Raw genomic sequence first — 26,554 nt, forward strand, 5'->3', positions numbered from 1 at the left:
TCCAAAATCAAATGCTACTTTAATTGCATTTGAGTCATAAGCTGGTAGTTACAATGGCAATACTGAGCATCCAGATTTAGACTGCACTGACTATCAGTAGCTGGAGGCCAAAAGTATGTGTGTGCAGGCCTTCAAATCACTCTTGACTCCTGGTGTTGCCTGGACATGTCCCTGCAGTTTTCTTGGCAACATTTTCAGGAGGTGTTTGCCTTTGTCTTCTTCCTAGGCTGAGGGAGGGACTGGCCTAAAATCACCCCGATGGCTTCATGCCTAAGGTGGGACTAATAGTCTCCCAGTTTGTAGCTGGTGCTTTTAACCATTGTGCCAAACTGGCTCTCAGAGGCCAGAAGTAATTGAGGCCTACAGTTGGCACATTTGTAAGCTTCCACAGTAGCATTCAAAATGCAGGGTTAACTGAACCCTTTATTGTTCTTACTTCCTTTCTTTTTATTACATAAGGCAGCTCCTCCAACCTGACCATGCTGGCTGGAGAATTCTGAGAGCTGAAGTCTACACATTTGATGGGGGTCCAGACTGGGGAAGACAGATGCATGATATTTCAGCACTGAAAAGTTGGGCCTAATTTATCAGGAATGGGGGAATATTGGTCAAAGTTCAGATCCATTAGAGGAACTTGTTGGGAATAACTTGCTGAAACAATACTTACATGCTTCTGAATCTGCTTTGTTTAATGGCAATACGACTTGTTTGTCTGTCTGTCTGTTTGTTTTTGGTGATTCCTTTCCAGGAAATGATTGAGAACTATGTTCACTGGAATGAAGATATTGGAGAATGGCAGCTGGTATGTGAGCTCTCTTTTGATACAAAAATAGTGCAATCTGCAGAATCTCACTCTTATGCGAAGTCCTTGTATTAATTTACCAAGCCTCCCCCTAGTCTGTTGCTGGTACAACTACCAGTGGCGATGTTAATAGAGTTTCATTATTTATGTATGTAAAATATTGTCTGTATTTTCTTTGAAAGGAAAACATTTTTGTTATACAACTATCCTGTCCATATTTATTTGGAAATGTGTTTGGAACTACATTTCACCTTTAATTTACTAACCTATATTGGGTAAAGCAAGGACAAAAATGGTCTCACCTTAAATTGGTGAGACCACTCCTCACAGTGGCAAAAGCCAACAGAAAAATGTAATTACTTCTGCAATATCTAATCCTTTTTTTTGTCTTTAAGAAATGTGTGGCATATACCGGAAATAACATGAGAAAACAGACTCCAGTGGCAGACAAAAAAGAAAAAGATGTAAGTGCGCCATTGTGACTGTATGTTGTTGAAGTCCACAGTTTTCAGCTTTGCAGCTATCTTTGATATATGAACTTCTTGATTTTGAGAGGGTACTTTGGCATGACCCATGAATGTTTACTCATCATGTTCCCTTTTTCCTCCCCTCAGCCCTTTGAGGTGGACCTTTCCCATGTATATCTGGCTTACACTGAAGAGAGCTTGAGACAGTCTTTGATGAAACTAGAAAGACCACGAACATCAAAAGGAAGATCAAGGCCCAAAACTGGCAGGAGGTTAGAACCACTCTGAAATACTGCTTTGTGCCCAGCTTCAGATTTAAGAGGAGTGAGATGTCCAAGGCTGTATGCAAACAAGAGGAACTTTCCCCCCTCCATTTGGTGATAGTAAGAGCTCCATATATGTCCTTGTTACATATATTGGGATAGTCCTGTTTTGTGTGCATAGTAGAGCCAGCAGATTATATGATAACCCTGGATCACTTTTCAGTTTAATGGAATATTTTGCATTTATTAATCTACACTGCTATAAGTGTAGCAGAACATTTGCCTCACAATCAAATGTATTACTCCTTGCACAAGTCAGTAGAAAAGGTAAAGCTTCTAGAGGATCCCATGAAGTATCAGTCAGGAGTATGTGAAGGATGTCTTGACTGGAGTTAGGTCAAGGCTCCCTCCTGCATCTCCTGAATCAACTCATCTATTCCCTATTACAGTCTCCAATTATGGTGACTTATGTCTCCCATTCTGCTGCCTCACTTTTTTCCCACAGTCCATTCATGCCATGGATCACGACTTTCCTTTTGTACAGTATGTAAAATCAGTATTGTTGACTCTTCTGTGAGTGTAGGTTCATTTTTAATGCTTTGTCGTGACCATGAGCACTCCTAAAAGAAGGCAACTTGGTTTCCTTATGAAATCACATGCATCTGTGGGGAGAGGACGTTGCTTTTTGTTCTCGGCTGTTTCTTTTGAATACATTAATGCATTGAATATTCTTAATGTGACTAACATGCACCATCTTCTCTCCAAACAGGAAACGCTCTGCAAAATCAGGAGCTGTGATTGATTCGCTGCTTCAATAGGCCAAAACAGTTGGGGATTGTAATAAAGATGAATGCTTATGTGGCTTAACACCTGGCCCAATATTATCAACCTGCAGTTGTTACTTGAGACAATAAGAAAATAGTTTTCTTCCTGTTTGGGTTATCATTACATCTTCTGCTATGCTAATGTGATTAATTCAGATTCAGCAATGTAGGGACTGTAAACTTGTCATTGTTATGAATGCCACTAGGCATTGTGCAAAAGCAGCTGTTGGGAATCGCTTGTGTTTTAGAATGGTATGTATTCAGTGGAAAAGATGGTGTGTGTGTCAGTCTAAATTTTAAACAGATTAGCCATATTCTAAGTAAACAAACAGATTTCTATATCCTGACATACCAGTTTTACTTTGTATGTTGCCATTTGCCATGGACATTATTCCCTGTTTGTACAGCTACATATGAGTAGTAGTTACAAAGTCTGGGAATTCTGGAATTCTTCCTTTCTCTTAGGCATCTTCTGCCACATCTGTAGGAGAATTTCCATTTCTTTAGCATATGTGCATATACTTGGTAATATACAAAGATGGACTGTTATAAAAATAGGTGGTGTTGGATTTCCCTGATCTGGATGGCAGGGATAAAGGAATCCTTGGGATTTCAGTTGTAGCAAGTACGCAGTCTACTTCAAATGTAGATGCTTGATTTGCAGGAGGAAGCTTTCAGAGATCATTTTAAAGGTAATGTCACTTTAAGAGAACCTGCTTTTTTCACTTATAACCCTAATTTTTGAGGAGAGCAAGAGAGCTTAGAAATATTTTAGAAAAGAACCTTGGCCTTGCTTTCTGCACAAACATTTCAGTGGAGGAACAGTGCAGATCATCTCAGAATGACAACCACTAAACCAAGGGATGCTGTACTTACTGAGCACTGAGACTTTGGCATGCAGTACTGTAGGCCATGTAATGTGTTTTTATCTGCTCTTCCTGGAACAGGCATCAACAACATAAAGTCCATAGGGGCCATACTCCCAAGAAACTACTAAGTGGCACCCACAGAATTCCCAAAAGCAAGCTTTAAAGAGGGATGGAAACCTTACAAGATGGCTCAGTCTTGCAGGCTTTCACTGTTCTCACATCTCAGGAGTGAAAGTTCCGAAATCTCACGAGATGTTGGCTGTTGTAGTGGCTTTGGTGCGCACACCATCACAATTCAAAGGGCTGTCATCTCCTGCTCTAGTGCTACCTGCTTGCAGTTGAAGGAACTGAAACATCCTGCTTTTTCATCATTCATCATATTTGGTTGATTCCAACTAGTTCCAAATCCAACATTTTATTTATGAAGATATGCTGCTTCCACCCACAGATGTATTGTATTTACATTTATATGCCACATGGAATGCTGGAGATCCCCATTAACTGTATATATTTGAAAAATCTTAATTTTAATCTAACATTGTGATTTGCATTTTAAAAAGCTGTGAAGGTTAACGCTCTAAACAAAACGAATTTAGATTATACGCTGGTAACAGGGTTTACAATTCCTGTTGTTGAATCTTACAGATTGCATCTGTTTGCTGTAGATGATCTTTACTTTTTTAATCTACTGTAATAGCTTTATCTGAATGTCAGCAAAGGCAAAATTGATGCTGAATATGGAGCACAGGTATGGGTACCGGAAAAAGAATGAACGTGAGGGAAGAATAACAGCCTTCTAAAATCAAAGCTATTCACTTTTGAACATTAGAAAACAAAGTTTAGTGATGGAATATAAGTACATAGTTGGTAGCTTATTAGGTTTAAAAACAAAATTGTCTAGTTCTTTTCAAAAACAGCATCCTAGTTTTGGCACAGACTTAGGAGTGGTGTTCACTGTGGCAAGGAGAAAGAATAAATAGTGGTGCTTCCATAGACGTGGGGAACTTGTGACCTGCTGGATGATGTTAAACACCAATTCCCAGCATGTCCAGTGACCCTGGATAATGGGGACTGTCACTAAGCACAGAAAGGGCTGTGGCTTTTCTCGGCAAAAGAAGGGCACGGCATCACAGGTAAGTATCCTGCAGCTTTCCATGATCAGTATCTGTACATGGCTTGTTTCTAGATGAGGTCTCTGCAAAGCCTTTGCAAGAGATGAGCCTTTGTTCTAGAGCCCGGCTGCTCATAGCTACTTTACTTGTTTTCTTCATAGCAGCTTCATGAAGATGCAGGATGGAGTTAGCTGAGGGTGGCTTTCAAAGCATCCCAAAACTTTGCAAAAGACTCATCTTGCTCTCACAGTTCAAAGAGAGATGGTCTGTGTTGTGGAATAGCTCTGAAAAGGCTTTGCGCAGCCCTGTTACAAACCCAGAATTCAGGAGACTCATATTTAAAAAGTCAAGTTGGGCTAAAGCTTTTGTTCTTCCTGTTTCTTCTGTTGCAACATTTAAAGTCATTTGCAGGGGTAGGGCTTCCTTTTCTTTTTTTTAACTCTCTCCTTTTTCTTGCATTTCAAGCAGAGCAGGAAAAATGCCACTGTCTCACTGTTTTTGCAGTTAGTTACCTTGAATTCTTTCCAGTTTAAATTTATAACAACTGATTACTGCTTCTTGCAACCAGTACTGCATATATTAGGAGAAAAAGATGTACAATTTGCCCCTATTTATTGTTTTGCTAACTTCTTTAACATTTCAAGGTTGTGGTTTTGTTGTATACAAGTTGTGTTCTTCCTAATGTATATACTAGTAAAATGTCTTGACAGTTAAGCATATTGGTGCCAAGAAATAAATGTCTTGGAATCCCTTACACTTGTTTCAATCTCCTACCTCTGCTCATATCCATATGAGTAAACTAGCTCATGTGACAATTACCCTTATTTTCTTTTTTTCCTGCACCCCTAAATCTTCTCTGAAAGAGACTCCAACTCTCTGGAGCATCCAGAAGGTGTGTTGAAGAGAGAGGTCTTCCTTTGGCAGCAGGTTTTGCTCCACTGGGGGCAGTAAGGATCACTTTTCCAAATTTGTTAATCCTCTTCTGGAGGAGCAATAACAGGTCCTTTACAACAACAATATCAAGAAGATTTGCATCCTTAATTCAAGTTTGAAAGGATTAGCCGCCAAAAGAGGTATTTATAACAATCCTCTGGCAACCACAGATCACAGAGAACTATAGATGTGCAGACAGAGAATATGAAGGCACTTACAGGTGACTAAGCAGGAAATACAGAAGAAATGTTGTATACGGTTTGATAGGGCTACCAAATCTGGGCTGCAAAAACTTAATATGACCAGTAGCTGGCAGCAAAGAGGTTGGAGGATCACTGTAGGGCCATGTAATGTTTGTATGGATGTTTGCAGCCCAGATGATGTGAGATAACATTTTGAGTGCTTCAGTTAAGCAAACAGTGTTGGTTATTTGGGAGATAGATGTTCATTTTGGATTGAAATCTCACACAGCATTCTTACAAATCTGACACTGTCATAGGATAGATTTGGAAATGTCTGATATAATTTTGATCTCCATTTTTTGTAACACAGAAGCCAAGGTGAAAGCAACTCATAAAGGAGGTTCTACAAGAGAACTTGTACAGGGAGGTGTTGGTTTATTTGGAAGATATCCTGATTTATACTGAAACTATGGAGGAGCATGTGCAATTGGTGAGGAAAGCGTTGTGGAAGCTGTTTGCCAAACTCTCCAAGTGCGATTTCCATAAAGAACAGATTGACTATTTGGGGTATAGGATATCACATCAGGGGATTGAGATGGACCCAGCCAAGGTGAGGGATGTGATTGGCTGGGAAGCTCCCAAGACACGGCAGCAGTTTCAAAGTTTCCTGGGCTTCGCTAATTTTTACTGCGTATATACTGTAGAAGCTCAAAAGGTGCTCAAATGCAAATTTTTAAAAGGCTTTTAAGGATTTTGAGGGGGTTATCACCAGATTGCAAATTGTAGTAGGTTTTATACTTTGGATGGAGAGGAATAAAGGAAAAAGCATTTTGTTTTCAGTTACAGGAATCTTTCACAACAGTTTTGTAAGAATTATATAATTTTCATTGACAGGACATCTTACCCAACATCAAAGAGGAAGAATAGTCCTTCATCCTGTAACGACCTGACACCTCCATCTCCCAGTTCCAGTAACTCTCCTGGCAACCATTCATGATTCCAAAAGAAAGTTCATTTATTGAGAATAAGTGTACAGACCCAAAGCATTGCCAAGATTGAGCCCATGCACGCCAAAAGTTGCTTTTACCTTTTTTCCTTCTTCCCCCCTCACCCCCCCCCCGATGCCCTAGTCTTCTCACATCCATATTATCACTATTCACAAATAGCAGATCTCTAAGATCTCTAAGCAGGTCTTAGAGAAAATAAAAGTGTTTTGTGGTGTTTCAGTTACAGCTTGCCTTGTAATGTAGGTTTATATCATTACTCCCCACCCTAGATCATCTATATTATTTTATTCTACAATAAAAGTAAAAGAAATTAGATCATTTAACACCTTTGAAACAATCCTGTAAGGTGGAAATGTTTCATCTTCATTTAGTACCATAAAGAATGAGAGCATTTTACTGGGTGTAATTTGCAAGGCTAGAATTGAATGTTCTGTGGTGAGGATATTAAGCAACTGTTTGTTAAACACACACACCCCAAACATATTTTTAGAAGTATTGCTTTAATCTATAAGCAAAGAGGAAAACCACACTAGTGAAATAAAAAATAAAAAACATAAACAAATGGACAAAAAGACAAAACATGTTTGATATACATGAAACTAAAACTTAGCTCTTATCAGCAAAGTTTACTCCTTGTCCACACAGAGTAATACTGTTAATACTGATTCTGACTGATAAAAAGCCAGCTCATTTGTAGAGAGTGAACATGCATCTTCAATCAGGTGTAATAGAGACTTTACACTGGAGTAAAGCAAAGTGTTTAGTTATAGAACAGGCACAACAAATCTAGAACAAAAGCAGAATGTTAGGTTGAGGGTATGTGTAAAATTGAAAGTCAGTTTTGTTTAAAACACAGTCTTGGAGGTTCCTTGAAAAATAATGTGCTTAAAGATATGTACGTCCAGCGAAGTTCTTACATGGAAGGTTGTCCGAAAGGAGATGACAAGGTTGAAAAATGAGAATGTGGAAGAAGGAACTCTCCACTGGAAATATGCATCCATGTCATCTCTTTCATCCATGTCATCTCTTCTCTTCAGAAGAAAACCAGTGTGATGTGGTGGTTACAGTGTTAGACTGGCCTTGGAGAGACCCAGCTTCGGGTCGAGCCACAGAAGTTCACAGGATGACTTTAAGCAGGTCACTCACTTTCTCAAAGCTACCTACCACATGGGACTGTTATGTGGAAACTTAGGAACAGTGCTATATTTGCCATCTTGTAGGAAAGTGTTAGAGTGGGATATAAATCTAATAAAGAATAAATAAGCAAACAAACAAATAACCCTGCCCTTGCATGGAAAAATTGCTTTACAGAAATATTGATTTTGATGGTGCATAGCATCAAGCCAATAAACAAAGTATAATATATCTATTTTAAATGTTCATAGTTACAGGCCTTTTTTAAAAGGTGGTTTATTATTTTGTTTTGTTTTGTAAATGTTCATCACCTTCAAACTCCATTGCCAAAGAACTAGAACTAGACAGCAAGATATTTGAGTGTATTTTTGTGTATATTTTCATCTCTCTCTCTCTCTCTCTCTCTCTCTCTCCCTCTCTCTCCCCCCCCTTGTTTGTTTCCCTCATATCACGTTGTCATTGCATCCAGTATCTGTACGGAGCAAAAAACAGAATGCCGTGTCTGCAACATTCATGTGCTAATATGTACATTACAAAATGTAAACACACGCGCGCACACAGTAAACGAAACCAAAAACACTTGCTTAGGCAGTTGTAACAAAGAACTTAGAATTGCTCCACATAAGGAGATTGGGGAGTAAAAGGGAGGAGGTGATTTGGAAAACGCTGATATAAACTGTTAACAAAATGCTCCACCCTTGGATGATTGGTCTTTGGCTAGGGAAGGTGTGACGAGCCAGAGCTCCTTGCTGGCTCTTTATATCCATGCAGTACTTCCATGCAAACTATTTCTGCTTTGCTGTTAAAGGAGCTGAAAGTAGGAGAAGGAGCAGCAGCAGGTACAGAGTGGCAAAGGGGGAAGTCTTAAAAAAATACCTAGGACGAATGGGGGAAGAGGGAGGTTGGAAATGTGGGGATGACCGGCAGCTAAAATGGCTAATGCAGACTTTGCTCTAGTGGCTGTCAAAGGTGGACTGTTGATTTCAATCCAGAGAAATGATTGCTAGTGATTCTTTTAAAATGTATTAAGCAGTGTTTGCCCAATAGTCCATGAATGGTCTGAAGTCCACAAAGTGTTCAAGGCAACAATGTGGGGGAAGCATATTGAAGAGGAATAGTACTAGTGTGAGATCACCTCATCATTGGAGACCTCAGTGGGGTGAAGGTGGTGGATGAGAAGATCAGAGGTTTTCTTTGTCAAAGGATCACCAGCTAGATCAAAGCCAGCTGCCAGTAGGTTTGACTGGGAGAAAAAGAATGGAAAAATTGCCACTTTCTGAACTCTAGAATTGGAAAGGATAGCTAGGGAGAGAATTAGGACAGTGCACATACATGCTAAGCTTGTATCATTTGTGCACATCTGTATGCTTAGAGTTGACTAGAACTGAACGTTGAGTTCAGAAAAAAAATCTCACTTGTATTTTTTAAATATGTCTTAACTGCAGGGGAAAAAGAAACTTTGTGTTGATATGCACAGCAGTTAGAAGCTATTAAGTCATATTTGCAAAACTTGAAGAGATGAAACTGTTCTAACTCTGTTTTGAACAAAAAAGGAGGAAAAACCTGGAATTCTGTTTTGCATTTTTGGTCACGCTTTCAGAACCTTAGACATACACCTTGACAGAAGGCATCCTGGCATAATGCTGGCTAGCTCTGATGTGCAACTGTGGCAAATGTCACTGTGAAGACCACCGGGGAATTATTTTTTTTTTTAAAGTGGTACATTCTTTTTCAAAACCAAGCTTTCCCCCATGGAGGTTTACATCCCATTTCAAGGTAGTTTACAATGTATAAGAGAAGAAATCAATATTTAATTTGCCACCTGAATGGCAACCATACATGGAATATTGTGCCCCAGTTTCTGACTGCTGCACCTCAGTTTAAACTTACAAACAGAGGAAGAGGCACAATATTGGTATGCATAACACGTGATATGAACAAATTGTATGGGGACTTTTCCTCCCTCGTGATATTACCTAGAACCCAGGAATCATCCAGTGAAACTTCATGATGTTGGGATCCAAGACAAAAGAAAAGGGATGTGCCTTCGTTCCAGGCATAGTTAAGCCAGAGATTTTGTTAGACACGAAGTGATGGGGTGGCTGGTTTAAAAGGAGAAGAGACACATTCAAAGGGAAATATGAAGGAAAACAAACCCAAATTGCACATGCTTTGGAAAACACTTTGCAGCCATATAAACAAGGCTGCACTTTGCATGCCAGCCAAAGACTCACTATTGAGGCAAAAGCACTGCTAGTAGGGCCATCACAGAGTGGTCTAAAGGGCTTCTGGAGTGGAAGCATATGCAGAATATCTACTGCTACAAGCATGCACAATCTTCTCAGGGACTGAGAGTATTATTTCCCTTAAACCTCTGGGGAAGGTGACAGAACTCTCATGGCAGTGTGAAACCCCAACTGGACCCTGCCTGTATAGCCCTCATTCACAGCAAAGCATGCTGTTCCAAACTACAGCAGGCTCCAGAAGATTGTCACCATTTTTTTCAATGGTGGAATGAAATTAGAGCCTGCTTTGCAGAGACCCCCATGATAAACAAGACTCTGAACTACTGGTCATGATTGGGTGCCCAGCTTGACAGATAAGGTCACCTACAGCTGCTTAGGTCTTTAGCAGTAGCTTGGATCTCTAGAAAGATATTTTGGAAATTCTTAACATGCAAACATTTTGGAGTCACTCTGGGAGGAGAAAAAACCACGTCAACTGAATTTTGCTCACAATTTTAATGTATGTTTGCTATTCTTGACATTTTTTCTATGCATTTCATATCCAATGTCAACTTAAAGACAATATCAATTCAGTGATAATATACACACATATAAAATCTATAAAAATCAGTGGTAAGTCAAATGCATATAAAATTATAAAAGGGAAAGCTGAGAGGAAGAACTGGAAGATGAAGAAACAAAAACAGTTAATAAAAAGTCAATATTACAAATACCAGCTGTTTATATTTTAAATATTTAGATAAATGTATATATAAATGGAATATGTTGAACTTATAAATATTAAATATGAACCATGTACATTTTATGGTTCCTGGTTTCAAGAAAATAGAAATTTCAAATCTGATTTTCATTTAAACATTACATAAATAAACTTAGGCTATGCAATGACATAGAATTGTTAGTGAATAATAAAAGAGTATATATCCAACATCTCTCCACCCTTATAAATGGATTCAAAAATCATTTTACAGAGGTGAGTTTAGATTTTTTTTTTCTTTTTTTAAGTAGGTATGCAGCATAATCTGGACAGGGTATATACAGACACTCAAACACCATCCCTATATACATTTTCTGTTCTTAAAAGATCTTGTGCATTTAGTTTCCACAGACAAGTGAGTCAAAGGAGTCTGAGAAGTATTGTAGAATAGATTTGCTACAACGCTGAAATTATTAGTGCTGAATAACTTGTATTCATGTCATGACAATCAAATGGGGAAATAATATTTTTTGGTATTTTTCCAAATATTTTTTATCCTAAAAGTATAAATAGAGAAGGTGCACGGATGTATGTATGCTCATACGCATTTGGGTAGAGATAAAAAAAGAAAGAAAACTGGTAGCTCTCCTTTTTATATTGGAATACATTTCTAAATAAATTAGTTTCTACATTTCCTCTCAACCACATTATTATGGATAACAAATATGAGAAGTCTTGGTCTTTAGAAGTAGATTAGTTGTGGTATTTTCTTGGATGGTTGCCTTTCCAAATCTTTATTGTTCTAACATCTGTTATATAATCTTTGGACATAATCCTTAAGTTTGGGGCAGAACTCCTTCACAGTAGTGTGATTGTCTGGCAGAGTACATTTATCCTATAGAAAAGAGGAGAAAAGAAAAGGAGATTTGAATGCTGTTGCAGTCCCAGTTGGACATCGCACTCAAGTACACAAATCCCAGGGTTTGTGTTGTGACATTGGGTCATTGGCTTCCCTTTGTTTCTCCCATGCGTAGGACCACTTTTACTTGTACGCCGAATAGCTTTTGCAGTTCTTGACATATATACTTGCCGTAAGTTCCAGCGTGCTGAGTGAGACTTATTCCAAACACAGAATCTCCCAGTTACATGGCTATAAAAAATGTCTTTTAAAGCGCACTTGCCTCCTGATAGGTCCATAGCCACACCCTCATGGGTTATTTTGAAAACAGTACAGATGTGGCTTGCCACTGCCTTCTTCCAGGATGTTTGTGCTAGGGCTTTGCAGCACTTGGGATTCAGGGTAGGCCTGGATGCCCACGGACTACCCACTAGCAACTCCTTGAACCAAAGGCATCTTTTCCCAGGATCACACGGCAACTGCTCAGGGCAGCCACCCAATCCTGAGAAAAGATGCAGCTGTTTTAAGGAGTGGCTGAGCTTTCCTTGGACTCTACATCTCTGTGTAGCCCTCAGCTTTTGCAGTTTCTCAATTCATCCTAGAGCTCTGGAATTCCTTGAAGTTCTCCCACCCGAGAACTAATCAGACCCAGCGCCACTTAGTTTGCAAGCCCAGTCTACTAAGATGATATGACTATTATCAGTAAATATTTCTGCAAAAAGGGAAGCAAATAAAGCATGACTAATATCCAAGCATACTAGTTTTCTAAACTTTCACGGATGGGAAATAAGCGCTTTTAAATGGAATACTCACCGTTTTTTTCAGGAAGCTGTGGATTTCTTGGGTAAGTGATAACGTGTTATTTTTGCATATCTCATGGTCAAGCATCTTCAGAGTTTTGTCTACTTGGCAGAACAACTTTTGGTAGTTGGCACACTGGTATAAATGGAAAATTGAAAAGAATATTGAATGCAAGATTCATACAATTTTTACTTTCATAAGGTCTCCTAATTTTGAAGTATTTGTACTGAATCATTAATAGTCTTGTTTTTCTTTCTAAGTCAGTTTCACCTTATAATTTTCATAGATGGTGGCCCAGCAATAGCACCAATAAATCTTCTGGGTGGAAAAAAGAGCAAATCATGATGGATCCCCACAGAACTCTCTAAAAAACATGGCCCCCCTTCTTCTCCACTCCATAGAAATGCACCTTGCTAGTTTGATCAATAATTTACAGCAATAATTGTGAAACACTTTTGATTTTGGGGGGTTGAAATACTAGATTTGAAGAAATTGAATACTGAATCATTGATTCCAACATTTAAAAATTGTTGTAAGGCCTAAACAGTTTCCAACAACTGTTGTAAATAGTGAACACTTTTTCAAACCTCCAGCTTCAAGGCAAAATCAAAATCAAAACAATTCTGTTTCTCAGCTCAATACTGTAGTTTTGTTTTTGTAATAGAGTACTGTAGATGTTATACATATGCTGCCCCTGTGTTTTGCTTTAATAATACACTCACCAGTTCTTCATTGCCCAGGTCTACAGTGAAGTCCAACTTGATGGACCTAACCTTTTGATCTCCGCAGGTTGCATTCTATGAGAAAGAAATTATTGCATCAGAAAAGGAAGAGGCCCAATGAAATCTCTCTACCTGGTCATATAGCTTTCAGACCTTTAAAATAATTTATTTTACTTGTATTATTGAAAAAGTTATTTTAAAAGGTACTATTGTACCTTGGAATAATTCCAGCAAAGATTTGGATGTCTGCTTTTCATTCTTCTATACCTGTGGGATTCTTTTATTGATTGTTACTATATATATTATAACATTGGTTAATATATTGTTTTAGCTATAATGGCTTAAAAGAATTTAGGTTCAATGCTTACTGCTGCCATAATTATGAATATTAATTCTTCTCATTGATAAACAATAAATTAGGTAATAATGCTATCTCTAATTATGTCATACAAAATATGCTAATTTCAGAATTACAATTGTTTTTAAAAAACTTTCATTCTATTATATTGAATATTTTTGTGACAATTTTAATGCATTTTTACAAGTATTACATGTAAAAAGGTTGCTTATGAATAAACACTGATTAATCAGATTTACATACTATTTACATATTATTTTAAGAGCTTGTTGCGAAAAATGTTGATTATGATCATATTCAGAATAGTGCAGTCTCTCCTGCACAAAGGGGGACATTTCTAAGAAGGTCTGCACTATTGATTGAATGTTACTGTTTTTTTCGTTTTTTAATATAGAACACCATAGTTATTAACAAATTCATTATTTCATAGGTGTTAGTAATTTTTCATGTATTAATATTCAGTCTTGTCATGGGCAATAATTGTGATAACTCTTGTTTAGCTTCACATGCAATAGTCTTCAGGTATATAGCTTCTGTAAAAATTATTTCTGTAAAAATCATTCATATGGTAGATGAGAAGATAAGAAAATATCTTCTGGTTTTAAAAAAAAATCATACATTTCCCCAACTCTTCCCTTTTATCTCTTGATTCTTTAACTATTTTTTAATTAGCTTTCGACTTCTCTTCACATTAATCTCATTAATTTCAATAATAGAAAGACAGTTTCATGCTTTTTGCTTCAACTGTTTTAATAGTCTGGTAAAATTAGAAATCAGTTACCTATTCAAGGACTATTGTTGGAAGGAGAAAGATAACAAAAAATTGTATCTGAATGACACCTCTAAAAGTAATAGTTTGCACTGGGTTCACAACTTTTTAAAATAGTTTAATGGAGCTATTCTTACCAAATTACACTTGTCCTTAATACTATCCATGATCATTTTCATTGTTTCTCCCCAAATTAGGTACCTACATTGGTACTTGCACAACATCTGCATAACAACTTCAACATCAACTCCCAGTGGAAAGTTAAATGGGTTGATGAACACCCAGCTACAGGAAGACATATAGATGACCCTACGCAAAAGGTGCCAGGTTTTGATCCATCTCTCCAGCAATGGACGACCTTGTACAAGATTCGCATCTTACATGGCGTCTGCCAGGATTCACTGCATTAATGGGGTATTGCATCGTCACCTCCCCCTTCATGGATCACTGCCTTGTCGTGGCGAAGGGGCTTGCGTAACTCAGTGAAGCCATGAGCTATACCGTGCAGGGCCACCCAAGACGGACAGGTCATGACAGAGAGTTCTGACAAAATGTGGTCCACTGGAGAAGGAAATGGCAACCCACTCCAGTATCCTTGCCAAGAAAACCCCATGGACAATGTTAAAAGGCTAAAAGATATGATGCCGGAAGATGAGCCCCTCAGGTCGGAAGGTGTCCAATATGCTACTGGGGAAGAGCGGAGGGCATTTCCAAGTAGCTCCAGAAAGAGTGAAGCGGCTGGGCCAAAGCCGAAAGGACGTTCAGCTGTGGATGTATCTGGAAGCGAAAAGAAGGTCCGATGCTGCAAAGAACAATATTGTATAGGTACCTGGAATGTAAGATCTATGAACCAAGGCAAGCTGGATGTGGTCAAACATGAGATGACAAGATTGAACGTCGACATCTTGGGAATCAGCGAACTGAAATGGACGGGAATGGGTGAATTTAATTCGGGTGACCATTATATCTACTACTGTGGGCAAGAAACCCTTAGAAGAAATGGAGTTGCACTCATAGTGAATAAGAGAGTGGGAAAGGCAGTAATGGGGTACAACCTCAAAAACGACAGAATGATCTCAGTGCGTATCCAAGGCAAACCATTCAATATCACAGTCATCCAAGTCTATGCCCCAACCACTGATGCTGAAGAAGCTGAAGTTGACCGCTTCTATGAAGACCTACAACACCTTCTAGAACTAGCACCAAAAAAAAGATGTCCTTTTCATCATAGGGGATTGGAATGCTAAAGTAGGAAGTCAAGGAGTAATCGGAATAACAGGCAAATTTGGCCTTGGAGTACAAAATGAAGCAGGGCAAAGGCTAATAGAGTTCTGTCAAGAGAACAAGCTAGTCATAGCAAACACTCTTTTCCAACAACACAAGAGACGACTCTACACATGGACATCACCAGATGGTCAATACCGAAACCAGATTGATTATATACTTTGCAGCCAAAGATGGAGAAGCTCTATACAGACAGCAAAAACAAGACCAGGAGCTGACTGTGGCTCAGATCATGAGCTTCTTACTGCAAAATTTAGGCTTAAATTGAAGAATGTAGGGAAAACCACTAGACCACTCAGGTATGACTTAGATCATATTCCTTGTGAGTACACAGTGAAGGTGATGAATAGATTTAGAGGATTAGATTTGGTAGACAGAGTGCCTGAAGAACTATGGACGGAGGTCCGTAACATTGTACAGGAGGCAGCAACTAAAACCATCCCAAAGAAAAAGAAATGCAAGAAAGCAAAATGGCTGTCTGATGAGGCTTTACAAATAGCTGTGGAAAGAAGGAATGCGAAAAGCAAGGGTGAAAGGGAAAGATATAAGCAGCTGAATGCAGATTTCCAGAGAATAGCCAGGAGAGATAAGAAGGCCTTCTTAAATGAACAATGCAAAGAAATTGAGGAAAACAATAGAATGGGGAAGACTAGAGATCTCTTCAAGAAAATTGGAGATATGAAAGGAACGTTTAGTGCAAAGATGGGCATGATAAAGGACAAAAAAGGCAGGGACCTAACAGAAGCAGAAGAGATTAAGAAGAGGTGGCAAGAATACACAGAAGAACTATACAAGAAAGATCTTAATGTCCCTGATGTCCACGCTGGTGTGATCACTGACCTTGAGCCAGACATCCTAGAGAGTGAAGTCAAGTGGGCCTTAGGAAGCATTGCTAACAACAAAGCTAGTGGAGATGACAGGATTCCAGCTGAGTTATTTAAAATACTAAAAGATGATGGTGTTAAAGTGCTGCACTCAATATGCCAGCAAGTTTGGAAAACGCAACAGTGGCCACGGGATTGGAAAAGGTCAGTTTACGTTCCAATTCCAAAGAAGGGCAACGCCAAAGAATGCTCAAACTATCGCACAATTGCACTCATTTCACATGCTAGCAAGGTTATGCTCAAAATCCTACAAGCTAGGCTTCAGCAATACATGAACCGAGAACTACCGGATGTACAAGCTGGGTTTCGAAGAGGCAGAGGAACTAGAGATCAAATCGCCAACATTCGCTGGATCATGGAGAAAGCACGAGAGTTCCAGAAAAATATCTACTTCTGCTTCATTGACTATGCAAAAGCCTTTGATTGTGTGGATCACAACAAACTGTGGCAAATTCTTAAAGAGATGGGAATACCAGACCACCTTACCTGTCTCCTGAGAAATCTGTATGCGGGCCAAGAAGCAACAGTTAGAACCAGTCACGGAACAACCAATTGGTTCAAAATAGGGAAAGGTGTACGACAAGGCTGTATACTGTCACCCTGCTTATTTAACCTATATGCAGAGTACATCATGAGAAATGCCAGGCTGGAAGAATCACAAGCCGGAATTAAGATTGCAGGGAGAATCATCAACAACCTCAGATATGCGGACGATACCACCCTAATGGCAGAAAGTGAAGAAGAACTAAAGAGCCTCTTGATGAGGGTGAAAGAGGAGAGTGCAAAAGCTGGCTTGAAACTCAACATTAAAAAAACTAAGATCATGGCATCTGGACCCATCAATTCCTGGCAAATAGAAGGGGTAGAAATGGAAGCAGTAACAGACTTCATTTATTTGGGCTCCAAGATCACCGCAGACGGAGACTGCAGCCATGAAATTAAAAGACGCTTGCTCCTTGGGAGGAAAGCTATGGCAAGCCTAGATAGCATATTAAAAAGCAGAGACGTCACCTTGCCGACAAAGATCCGCATAGTCAAAGCTATGGTTTTTCCAGTAGTAATGTATGGCTGTGAGAGCTGGACCATAAAAAAGGCCGAGCGCTGAAGAATTGATGCCTTTGAACTGTGGTGCTGGAGAAGACTCTTAAGAGTTCCCTGGACTGCTAGGAGGTCAAACCAGTCAATCTTAAAGGAAATCAACCCTGATTGCTCATTGGAAGGATCGATAATGAAGCTCAAGCTCAGATATTTTGGCCACCTAATGCGAAGAGAGATCTCTTTGGAGAAGACCCTGATGCTGGGAAAGATTGAAGGCAAAAGGAGAAGAGGACGGCAGAGGATGAGATGGTTAGATAGCATCACTGAAGCAATGAGCATGAAACTGAGCAAACTCAGGGAGGCAGTGAAGGACAGGAAGGCCTGGTGCAATATGGTTCATGGGGTCACGAAGAGTCAGACACGACTTAACGACTAAACAACAACAAAATCGTCACCTCAGTGTGACTGTGGGGCCGCATGTCAAACTATAGATCACATTGCGACCAGCTGCAAGCTGCAAGCTGAGGGCATATAATGGCCCAATATCTGATTTTTTATATATATAAATGATGCTGTGCTTCAATGGTTAGATGGCCTAGACATTGGTATTTGCATTTAGATCTTTTTAATATTCATATTTTAAACTGCTTTTAACTTAGGCTAAAAGTTAGTATCTAATGTAAGTCCATGTATGAGATGCCATATGCTAAATAAATAGCTACCTACAAAGCCACATAGGACTAAAAGCCTCTGGGGAGGCATCTCAGGGACCAAGATCCTTGTGTATCTTCTGCTCCATCTGCAGAAAGAGAAGACTGAAGCAGGAGGCAGAGAAGAAAGTTTGGTTGAAACCATGGCACTGGAGAAGACATTAGATAGGAGTAACTCTATTCAAAATTCTCTTATTACCCCAAAACAATGCCCCTAGAATAGGGGAAAAGCAACATCAGTTCTGGATTTGCAGTAGTCTGTTTCCTCCCAATACCATCAATGGGAAGGCAAACTTTTTAAAAAGAGGAAATCAAAAGGCACTCGGGAGCGAAATCCATTTTTAAAAAATTAGTCACAATTATAACTCATATAACTTTAGATGTTCCTGCAAATGTTTTTTTTTTTTTAAATATGTTCCAATTTTCTGTGACTAATATGTATTGGGGGAAAATTATGTTTAATATTATTGTTAAGAACAATAACAATAATGTTAACTGTTTAAATAACATTTAAAAATCAACTTTATTTCTTAGTTCTTTGCACTCTCTCTTTTTCTTTTAACAAGATTACTTAAGTTATAGAACAAAAAATCAATAGTTTCCTTCATGTAATATGCCAAGCACTGTATGGGAATGTTCTTGAAAAATTGCCTTTTGGTCTGCCAGTATTACCATTGTCTTCTACTACCTTGCTAGAATTAAACCTATGGCTATAGGGTCAAGAAAATGGAAATGGAAAACAGTTTTAATTCTACAATTATCAAAAGTAACCTCTGAATTAAAAATTGGAAGGTCCTGAAAGAGGGTCAAGTTTTTAAGCTATTGAAAAATGTTTGCCTATTGACAACAATTATAACATGTAATGACATTTAAAAGCTTTTTAATGTACACATAATTAAAAATAGTATCTACCTCTGAATGAATATTCACTTTGTGCATATTCTATCTCTATCTATCTATCTATCTATCTATCTATCTATCTATCTATCTATCTATCTATCTATCTATCTATCTATCTATTCACTTTGTGATTGAGGCAACATAAAAGTTGATTAAATAAATTAATCAGTTTATATATCATTGGACAATGTTGGCATAAATATTTTACATAGATTTTTAAGACACAAGAACTTTTCAAACAAGACAATGCAAACACATCTTAACTTAAAGTAATCCAGTTCCTGACCAATTTTTGCATTTGTTAAACAAGGACTATATTAACTGTACTATATAATATCAATATGAGAGAAATAAACATATACCTTCAATATACTACACGTTTCATTCAAAGTCTTCATCAAATATTCTGCCTCTCTTCTGAATTTGTTCATCGATTGCAATGGAGTCATTGTAGTACTTTGTATCAGGAAGCAGATAGCAAAGATTGCTTTTAAAATCATGATTGTGATTTTTGAAAGATAGATAGGATCCCTTCTGTATGCAGTGCATTTGAAAGCCAATTATTTATATAGAAAAAAATAATGTGACGTATGCAATGTAGTCACGTACTATGAAAATGGAAACTGCATCTTCTAATGATAAGATAAAAATGAGTAATGTCTGAAATTTCATAAAACCTTAAATTTAACATAATATCCAAATGATGAGTATTGACAATTCTTTGGCCCTGAAATTGCATAAAAAACATAAATTTAAAGTGATATCCAAATGATGAATATTGACAATTCTTTGGCCCTCTTTATCGATAAGAAAGTACCACTGTAAATGTTGCACTGATTCAGCAGAAATGGTTATCTCAACATCACAACATCCGACTTCGCTAGAGGCTGTAGTTTCTATCTTGATTGACAGGTACAGAATAAGCATTTAGGCACCTAGGCAATCAAGTATGAAGACCATCAAATAGAAGAATGTCGTTTTTCATTTTTTAGAAATAGTTACACTTACATAAATATATGCACACTTCTCATCCTCTTTCTTTCTCCTTGATCATCCTTCCAGCCTTCCTAAACACCCTCCTTCCTTTCTTCGACCACTTCTATCTGAAGGCAGGTTCTCTGCTGCCCCACCTTGCTAAGTCTTCTTCCCAATGCATTCAGCCACCTCTAGCCTCAGACCTCCATTGCCCCGCACCACTGAATCACTCTTAGTACCCCCACTTTCTCTGTTGCCATCTCCAAGCTTCCTTTTTTACCAATAGCGCCAGTCCAGATCTGTCCCTTCTTTTTCCTTTTTGGGGTGCATCAAACAGAAGTACCCTGTTTTCCCACCAATGGGTTTCCCTCCATGACTAAGTTAAAGCACTGTCCAGCCATTCTTGGAACTTCAAACCCAATGCTGGCATAAAGTCTGCTGTCCCCATTTCCATTTCCACTCTTGCCTCTAGTGCATATATTGCCAAATGATATGATCCTGATTGGTCAGCATGCCTGTCATTCTAGGAAAGGTGATTCGTTTTCTTCCTTAACTATGCTGCCTTCCCCTTTTAGCACCTCACCAGCCAATGGAGAACCATTAACCAATCAGGACAGTTTAACAGGAATGAGGTGGCCTCGCTTTGGAACCCTGCCTCGGCTTCTCTAGGCTGATTTTTCCACCCTTCCCACCCAACCACATTTCAACATCTCCCACGTTACCATAAAACATTCACAAATGTACCTGCACCATAGTGATCCATGTGCATAAATATTCTCACCTACCTCTAGGAACACAAGCCAGAGCGCACAATAGCCCCTGCCTTTCGTTCCCACAACAACTCTGTGAGGGAAGCTCAGTTGAGGGAGAGTCACTGTCCCAAGATCACCCAGCTGGTTTTGTCCCTCAGACAGGACTAGAACTCACGGTCTCCTGGTTTCTAGCCTGGTGCTTTAACCATTACACCAAAATGGCTCTTATAATATAGCAGTATTTTGTGCTTTTATTATACAGGTAGTCCTTGTTTAGCAACCACTTGTTCAGCAATCATTTGAAGTTATGATGGTGCTGAACTAGGAGACTTACAACAGGTCCTCATAGCTGCAGCTGTCACAGTATCCCTGTGGTCATGTGATCATGATGTGGGTGCTTGGCAAGCGGCTTGCAATTAAGATGTCGCAATGTCCAGTGGTCACATGATCACCATTTGCGACCTTCACTGCCAGTTTCTGACAAGCAAAGTCAGTGGGGAAGCCAGCAGGAGGTCACAAATGGTGATCTCATGACGTCGTGCCTAATGATTGCATGGGATTCACCTAAGAGTGACAACTGGAACTGCCGTAATTGCCGTCATAAGTCTGTGTGGGGACATGACATCGCGCTTTATGACCGTGTGACTTAGCGATGGAGTTCCTGGTCCCAATTACCATTGCTGAGCAAGGACTACCTGTACTGTGGCCATTTGCAATATTTAAATTACAAATCACTTTAGAGCAGCTATTTGTTCAGAAAGCATGATATACAAAAAATTACAAATAAATGTAATGTTTATGCATATGTTTCAAACAATAAAATTTGAGGATAATACATATATTTTAAAATATATCTTCAGCTATTAAAAAGAAAAGACATAATTATTTGCATGAACCTTTTATGGAACCATATTTCAAATGCTTACAGAGATTAGCAAAATCAAAATGGCCAGGGATAAAATATATAGCAGTTAAAGGAATTATTGTGGGGGAAAGGAGCATGTCATTATTTTCTTTTAATGTGAATACAGATTTTGATATTATCAAGGAAAGGGGTTATGGAAAAGATATGTTGCTTCAGGCAAAGCAAGATAAAAGATATTATCACTAACGTGAAGCTGAGAAAAAAAAAATCACATACCAAATTTGCTAAGGCAAATGTCAGGAAATGGTTACAATGATGTGAATGGAAGAGGTTCTCAGAGCTGATAGAGTGGTATTCTGAGAATCTACGCCATAGATTTTGCAAGTATGCTTAAATGAACAGTGGAAGAATTTATGCTTTGTCACCGGGTTGAAATGCTTCTAACATGGACCTCAATGTAATTCCCAAGCCCCCTTCAGGCTTTGATACCAAGCAGGACCTGCTTAGCTTTAGTAAGGTAATTGCCTCCTATGCTCTTAGACCAGGAATAGGCAAAGTGAAGTTCCCAGAGCGCAAATTTTCCTCAGATTCTTGTTTTATGGTTCAAACAATTTAAAAAGATTGCAAAATATTGGCTGCCTTATTTCCTGCCATTTTGAAGTGGGCAGCATAAAAAACATCTAAAATAGGCTTTATGTGGCGATTAGAGAAAAACAGAAAGGCACAGAGAAAAAATGAAATTCCTGGCCCCACCATCATTGTCCCACAGAAGGCAGTCTCTTCTGTGTGGCCATGTTAAGACGCATTCCTCCAGACCCTGAGTCAACAGAAAAGCATACCAGCATAAACTGGGATGACATGACAGCTGAGCCCTATCCTACTTCATGAAGAAGTCCAGCAAGTGGTACTGTTTTAATGTGCAACAAATTAAGGAACGGATTAGTGGAATCCCCAGCTTTGTTTCCCCCATCAACCATTACCAGCCAGCAGGAAGAACATCTACCAATTGCTCTTCTTAATGTATGTGGGGAAGGGGCAGTTACTGGGTACTGTTCTCCCTGACCATTTTGGCTTGGGCTGCAGACAAGACCAGACATCTGGCCTCTGCAGGCTTCTTATAGACATGGGCAAAAGATCTGCATTAAAAAAGAATAGTCCCATTAACAGCCACAAGGACAGAGTCTGTGAAATGTGATAGTTATCAGCACTGACAGGGACGTGAATGTGTAACTGAATGCAGAATTGAACTTCTCTACTTAGCTGTGGTTTGCTACAAGCAAATGGCTCTGTTGGCAGTGAGTGATCAAGGAGGCCAATTTTGACCAGGGAGCACAGAAAATGGTGTCAGAGTAGGCAAAATGCTCCCCCCCACACAAATAATAACACAATAAAAGTCTCAGCCATGTGAAACTGCTTTTTGGTGGAAACAGGATAAAAACTGTAATGCACTCATCTGAGACAGAACCAGCAACACACAGTGGGCACAACCTGCCTGCTTTTCCTGTTTTAAATTTGTGTTCTGTGCAGCACGGGTCTAGGACTCTCTGAATAGTGTAGTGTTCTTTGAAAACTATCCATCATTATTTTGAAAGAGTGCTAAATCCAGAGATAGAAAGACATACAGGCGGTCTTCATTTAACGACCACTCGTTCAGTGACCATTCAAACTTACGATGGTGCTGAGTGAGTGGTAGTTATGACCAATCCTTGTACTTACATCAGTCGCAACGTCTCACAGTCATGTGATCGCCATTTGTGACCTTCTTTGCCAGCTTCCTACAAGCAAATTCAATAGGGAAGCTGGCAGGAGGTCACAAATGGCAGCCATGTGACATCATTGCTTAATGACCTGCAGTGATTTGCTTAACGATGGCAACCTGAAGTACTGGAATTTCCATCACTAAGTGATATCGTCACCTGACATCATGCTTTACAACTGTATCGCTTAGCTACAGAAATTCTGATCCCAATTACCATAGTTAACCAAGGACTACCTCTATAGAGATATATAGAGATAAAAAGATAGATATGTAAAGCCCATGTAATGCTTGGCTGATGCTTTCTGAAATGCTTCTCGGTCATTTTACAGGCCAATGCCTGAAAAGGCAGGTATCTGGTCCTTCCTGCAACCCAGACCACAGTAGCCCTGGAGGGCAGTGGCCAGAAACCACAGGGGAGAGTGCATCCTCAGCAGATTAAAGTGGCCGGTGGGAACTAAGCAGATCCCAGCCACTGACTGCATCCTCAACCATGTTGTTGAAGAAAGTCCCAGAATGAGTCTGTGGCAACATTGTTGGGAGAGGAAGGAAAGTGCTACTTTAAAATTGGATCAGCTAAATATGACTTTAAGCTGCCTCACGGGTGGCCTGGGGATGAAATCAAGGCAATGCCATAGGAGCGTGTCCTTTAGAAACAGTTTGCAGAGCATCTTCATGCTGCATTTAGAGAGACGTGAAGATGAGCTTTCAGAGTTCTGGAAAATACAGCATGCGGTCCCAGCGCAAAAACTCCACTCTTCAACTATCCTCCAGGCATATTCCTTCCCATCTGAAAAATCGTAATTTAAAAAACAAACAAGCAAACACAATGCGGTGTTCAAAGCATCTTCACTTTGAGTGGGTTGGTTAGCTGGTAAGTTCTATTCTCATTAAGGATAAGAAATAAATCGTTTTCAATTTTTTCAAGGGGAAGACCATTTTGATAAAACCAGAGCAGAGCATTGGTACTTAGGTTCATTATGAACTGGCTGAGGGATCCTCTCTTTGCAGATGACTATCTTATTTTTAATTATTTATACTGCTCCCACACAGTCTGCAGTCTCCCCGGCTTCCAGACAGACTGTACGGTGTATGATGAAGTTGCTTCTTCCATGTGGGTGGCTAGGAAAGCTGCAGAGCAATGACAGATAGCTGCATCACCAAAAAGTAAAACAAAACAAAAAAGAAAGAAAGAAAGAAAGAAAGAAAGAAAGAAAGAAAGAAAGAAAGAAAGAAAGAAAGAAAGAAAAAGAAAGCTCTTCACCACATAGGTAAGCTCCAAATCATTCCCCAAATAAATTCTAAAGTACCCTGAGAAGGAGGGGGAAAGGCAGAAGCCATTTATTGAGGAGATGATAACATTCAGGAAATCAGGGACAGGTTCTTGGCGTGATCTTAAAGACTCATTCCCTTAGCAAGGGCTTTGAAAGCTAAGGTAAGGATGATGGATGGGCTGGTGAGGATCCCATATCTCCCCAGTCAGTGGTCCTCGATCTAGTTGGTTGATCAGTGCTGCCAGATCAATGTTTTAGGAACAGGGACTGGGTTATTAGTTAGTTAGTTAATTGGTTTATGTGCTTATCACCACTCTGAACAGCCAACCCAGGATTAAAATAAAAAAGTAGACCAAATAAAGAAATAAATGAACAACATGTAAAGAGCATGTATGCTGCTTTGAGCTCACCGAGGAAAAGTGAAGTATAATCTAACCGATGGTTTAAAATGATAATGGATAATATATGCATTTGCAGTCCAATGTTTAAAATCATTTTAGAACAGAAAAGGGCATCATGTTTTCAGATGACAAAAGTTCTGGATGAGAGAGAACATAAACTCCTGGCCGCCTAGATGCTTTATTAAAATCCTAATTTTTCTATTGTTTCCTAAGCGCAATTCTTGCTGTCTCTTCAGGAATAGGAGAACTATAGTATCAAATCGTGTGTGTGCCCATATGTGGGGGTTTGTGTGAGGGTGGGAGTGGCATATCAATGATTACCTGATCAGTTAGCTGGCTGGGATCAGATTGTGGCTTCCACGCCTATTGGCAGCAGAAATTGTGCTCCCTTTCGCTGGCAGCTCTACGACTTGCACTTTCAGCAGCCATGGGTAATATGTGGCCCAGGGGCCATCAGTTGAGCACTGTGCTCTATTACAAAGGTTTGGACCACGTATTAAGGCCTACGCACACACAGATGCTACAGCTCAGTCATAGAGCATATGTTTGTTATGCCAAAGTGTCACATTTAACTTCCAGCATCTCCAGGTAAGGACAGAAGATCTTCCACCTGGTGCTCGGGACAGCCATGGCAGTCAGTGTTGATTGGCTAGACAGTCCAGTTTTTGGAGACTTATAAGTCAGTACGCTGTGCTCCTGATATTGGCCATACCAAATGAAATGCATTTTGTCCCACAACACTCAGTCATTCAGCCATGTCGCTGTGCATGATGAACATGAATTTCAACGATGCTGGAACAAGGCTCAGCCTTTCCGTGCAGTTGGGTCATTAAGCGAAAGTGGTAAGGACTGACAGAAGACTTGCTAGATAAGCATTGCAATATCCTGGGCAGAGAAAGGTTTTGCTTAAAAAATGCATACTGTCACCTTTATAGATACAAAGTAGTTGTTTGTAATCAGGCTCATATCGATGATTAGTATTCATTTTTAGGAAAATATGTTTTAGGTACTTTAATTGATATAAAACAATTGTGACTCTTTTGTTACCTCAAAGACCAACCAGTTCATTGTAACACACAATGTGTCAATTGCATTCACGTGATTAGCGGTATGGGGTAAGGTCACATGAGAGGAATTTTACAGGTATACATAGATATAGAGAAATGGGGGATGCTGAGAATAGGAAGAATGGCCTTAGAGACAGAAAAACAAAGTTGCTCAGATAGCAACAATTACATCATAAGATTTCCTAATTATATGGAGTTCTACATGCGTCCTATTATATAATTACACATTTTATTATACTATTATTTATTTATTTATTTAAATAAGTTATATGGCCGTCCATCTCATAGCAGGGTGTATAAGGATTAAAAACCCAACTGTTTGAAGTAAACATCATTCTGGAAGAAGACAGTGGCAGACCATTTCCATATCACAGCCAAAACACATAAGAAAGCAAAACACCCGATCATAACCCCTGGACAGCTCCATGAAAGCTCTGAGGGCAAAAACACTAGAAAGACATACATAGGACAAGGCAGAACATTTTGGAATTTAAATTTGAACTGAAACTGCAACTTTTTTTATTAGGAATAATCTCAGAAAAAATCAAGAAGAAACATCAAAAT

General features: G+C 39.1%; 1 protein-coding gene across 2 annotated transcripts in view; it reads left to right on the plus strand.

Moving 5' to 3' along the window:
• The window catches only part of KIF3A (kinesin family member 3A), a 30,772-nt gene extending 25,681 nt beyond the window's left edge, over nucleotides 1–5,091 (plus strand). For both annotated transcript variants that reach the window (XM_088133726.1, XM_088133727.1), the window contains 4 exons: nucleotides 749–802; nucleotides 1,198–1,266; nucleotides 1,417–1,541; nucleotides 2,302–5,091. In XM_088133726.1, coding sequence (XP_087989852.1) covers nucleotides 749–802; nucleotides 1,198–1,266; nucleotides 1,417–1,541; nucleotides 2,302–2,350 — 297 coding nt within the window. In that variant the 3' untranslated portion in view covers nucleotides 2,351–5,091. The remainder of the gene's footprint in view (nucleotides 1–748; nucleotides 803–1,197; nucleotides 1,267–1,416; nucleotides 1,542–2,301) is intronic.
• The last annotated feature ends 21,463 nt before the right edge of the window (nucleotides 5,092–26,554 follow it).

Source organism: Python bivittatus, unplaced genomic scaffold (assembly GCF_059951505.1).
Source record: "Python bivittatus isolate LINGU-HERP-01145 unplaced genomic scaffold, Pbiv_v1 ctg000080_np1212, whole genome shotgun sequence".
Lineage (NCBI taxonomy): Eukaryota > Metazoa > Chordata > Lepidosauria > Squamata > Pythonidae > Python > Python bivittatus.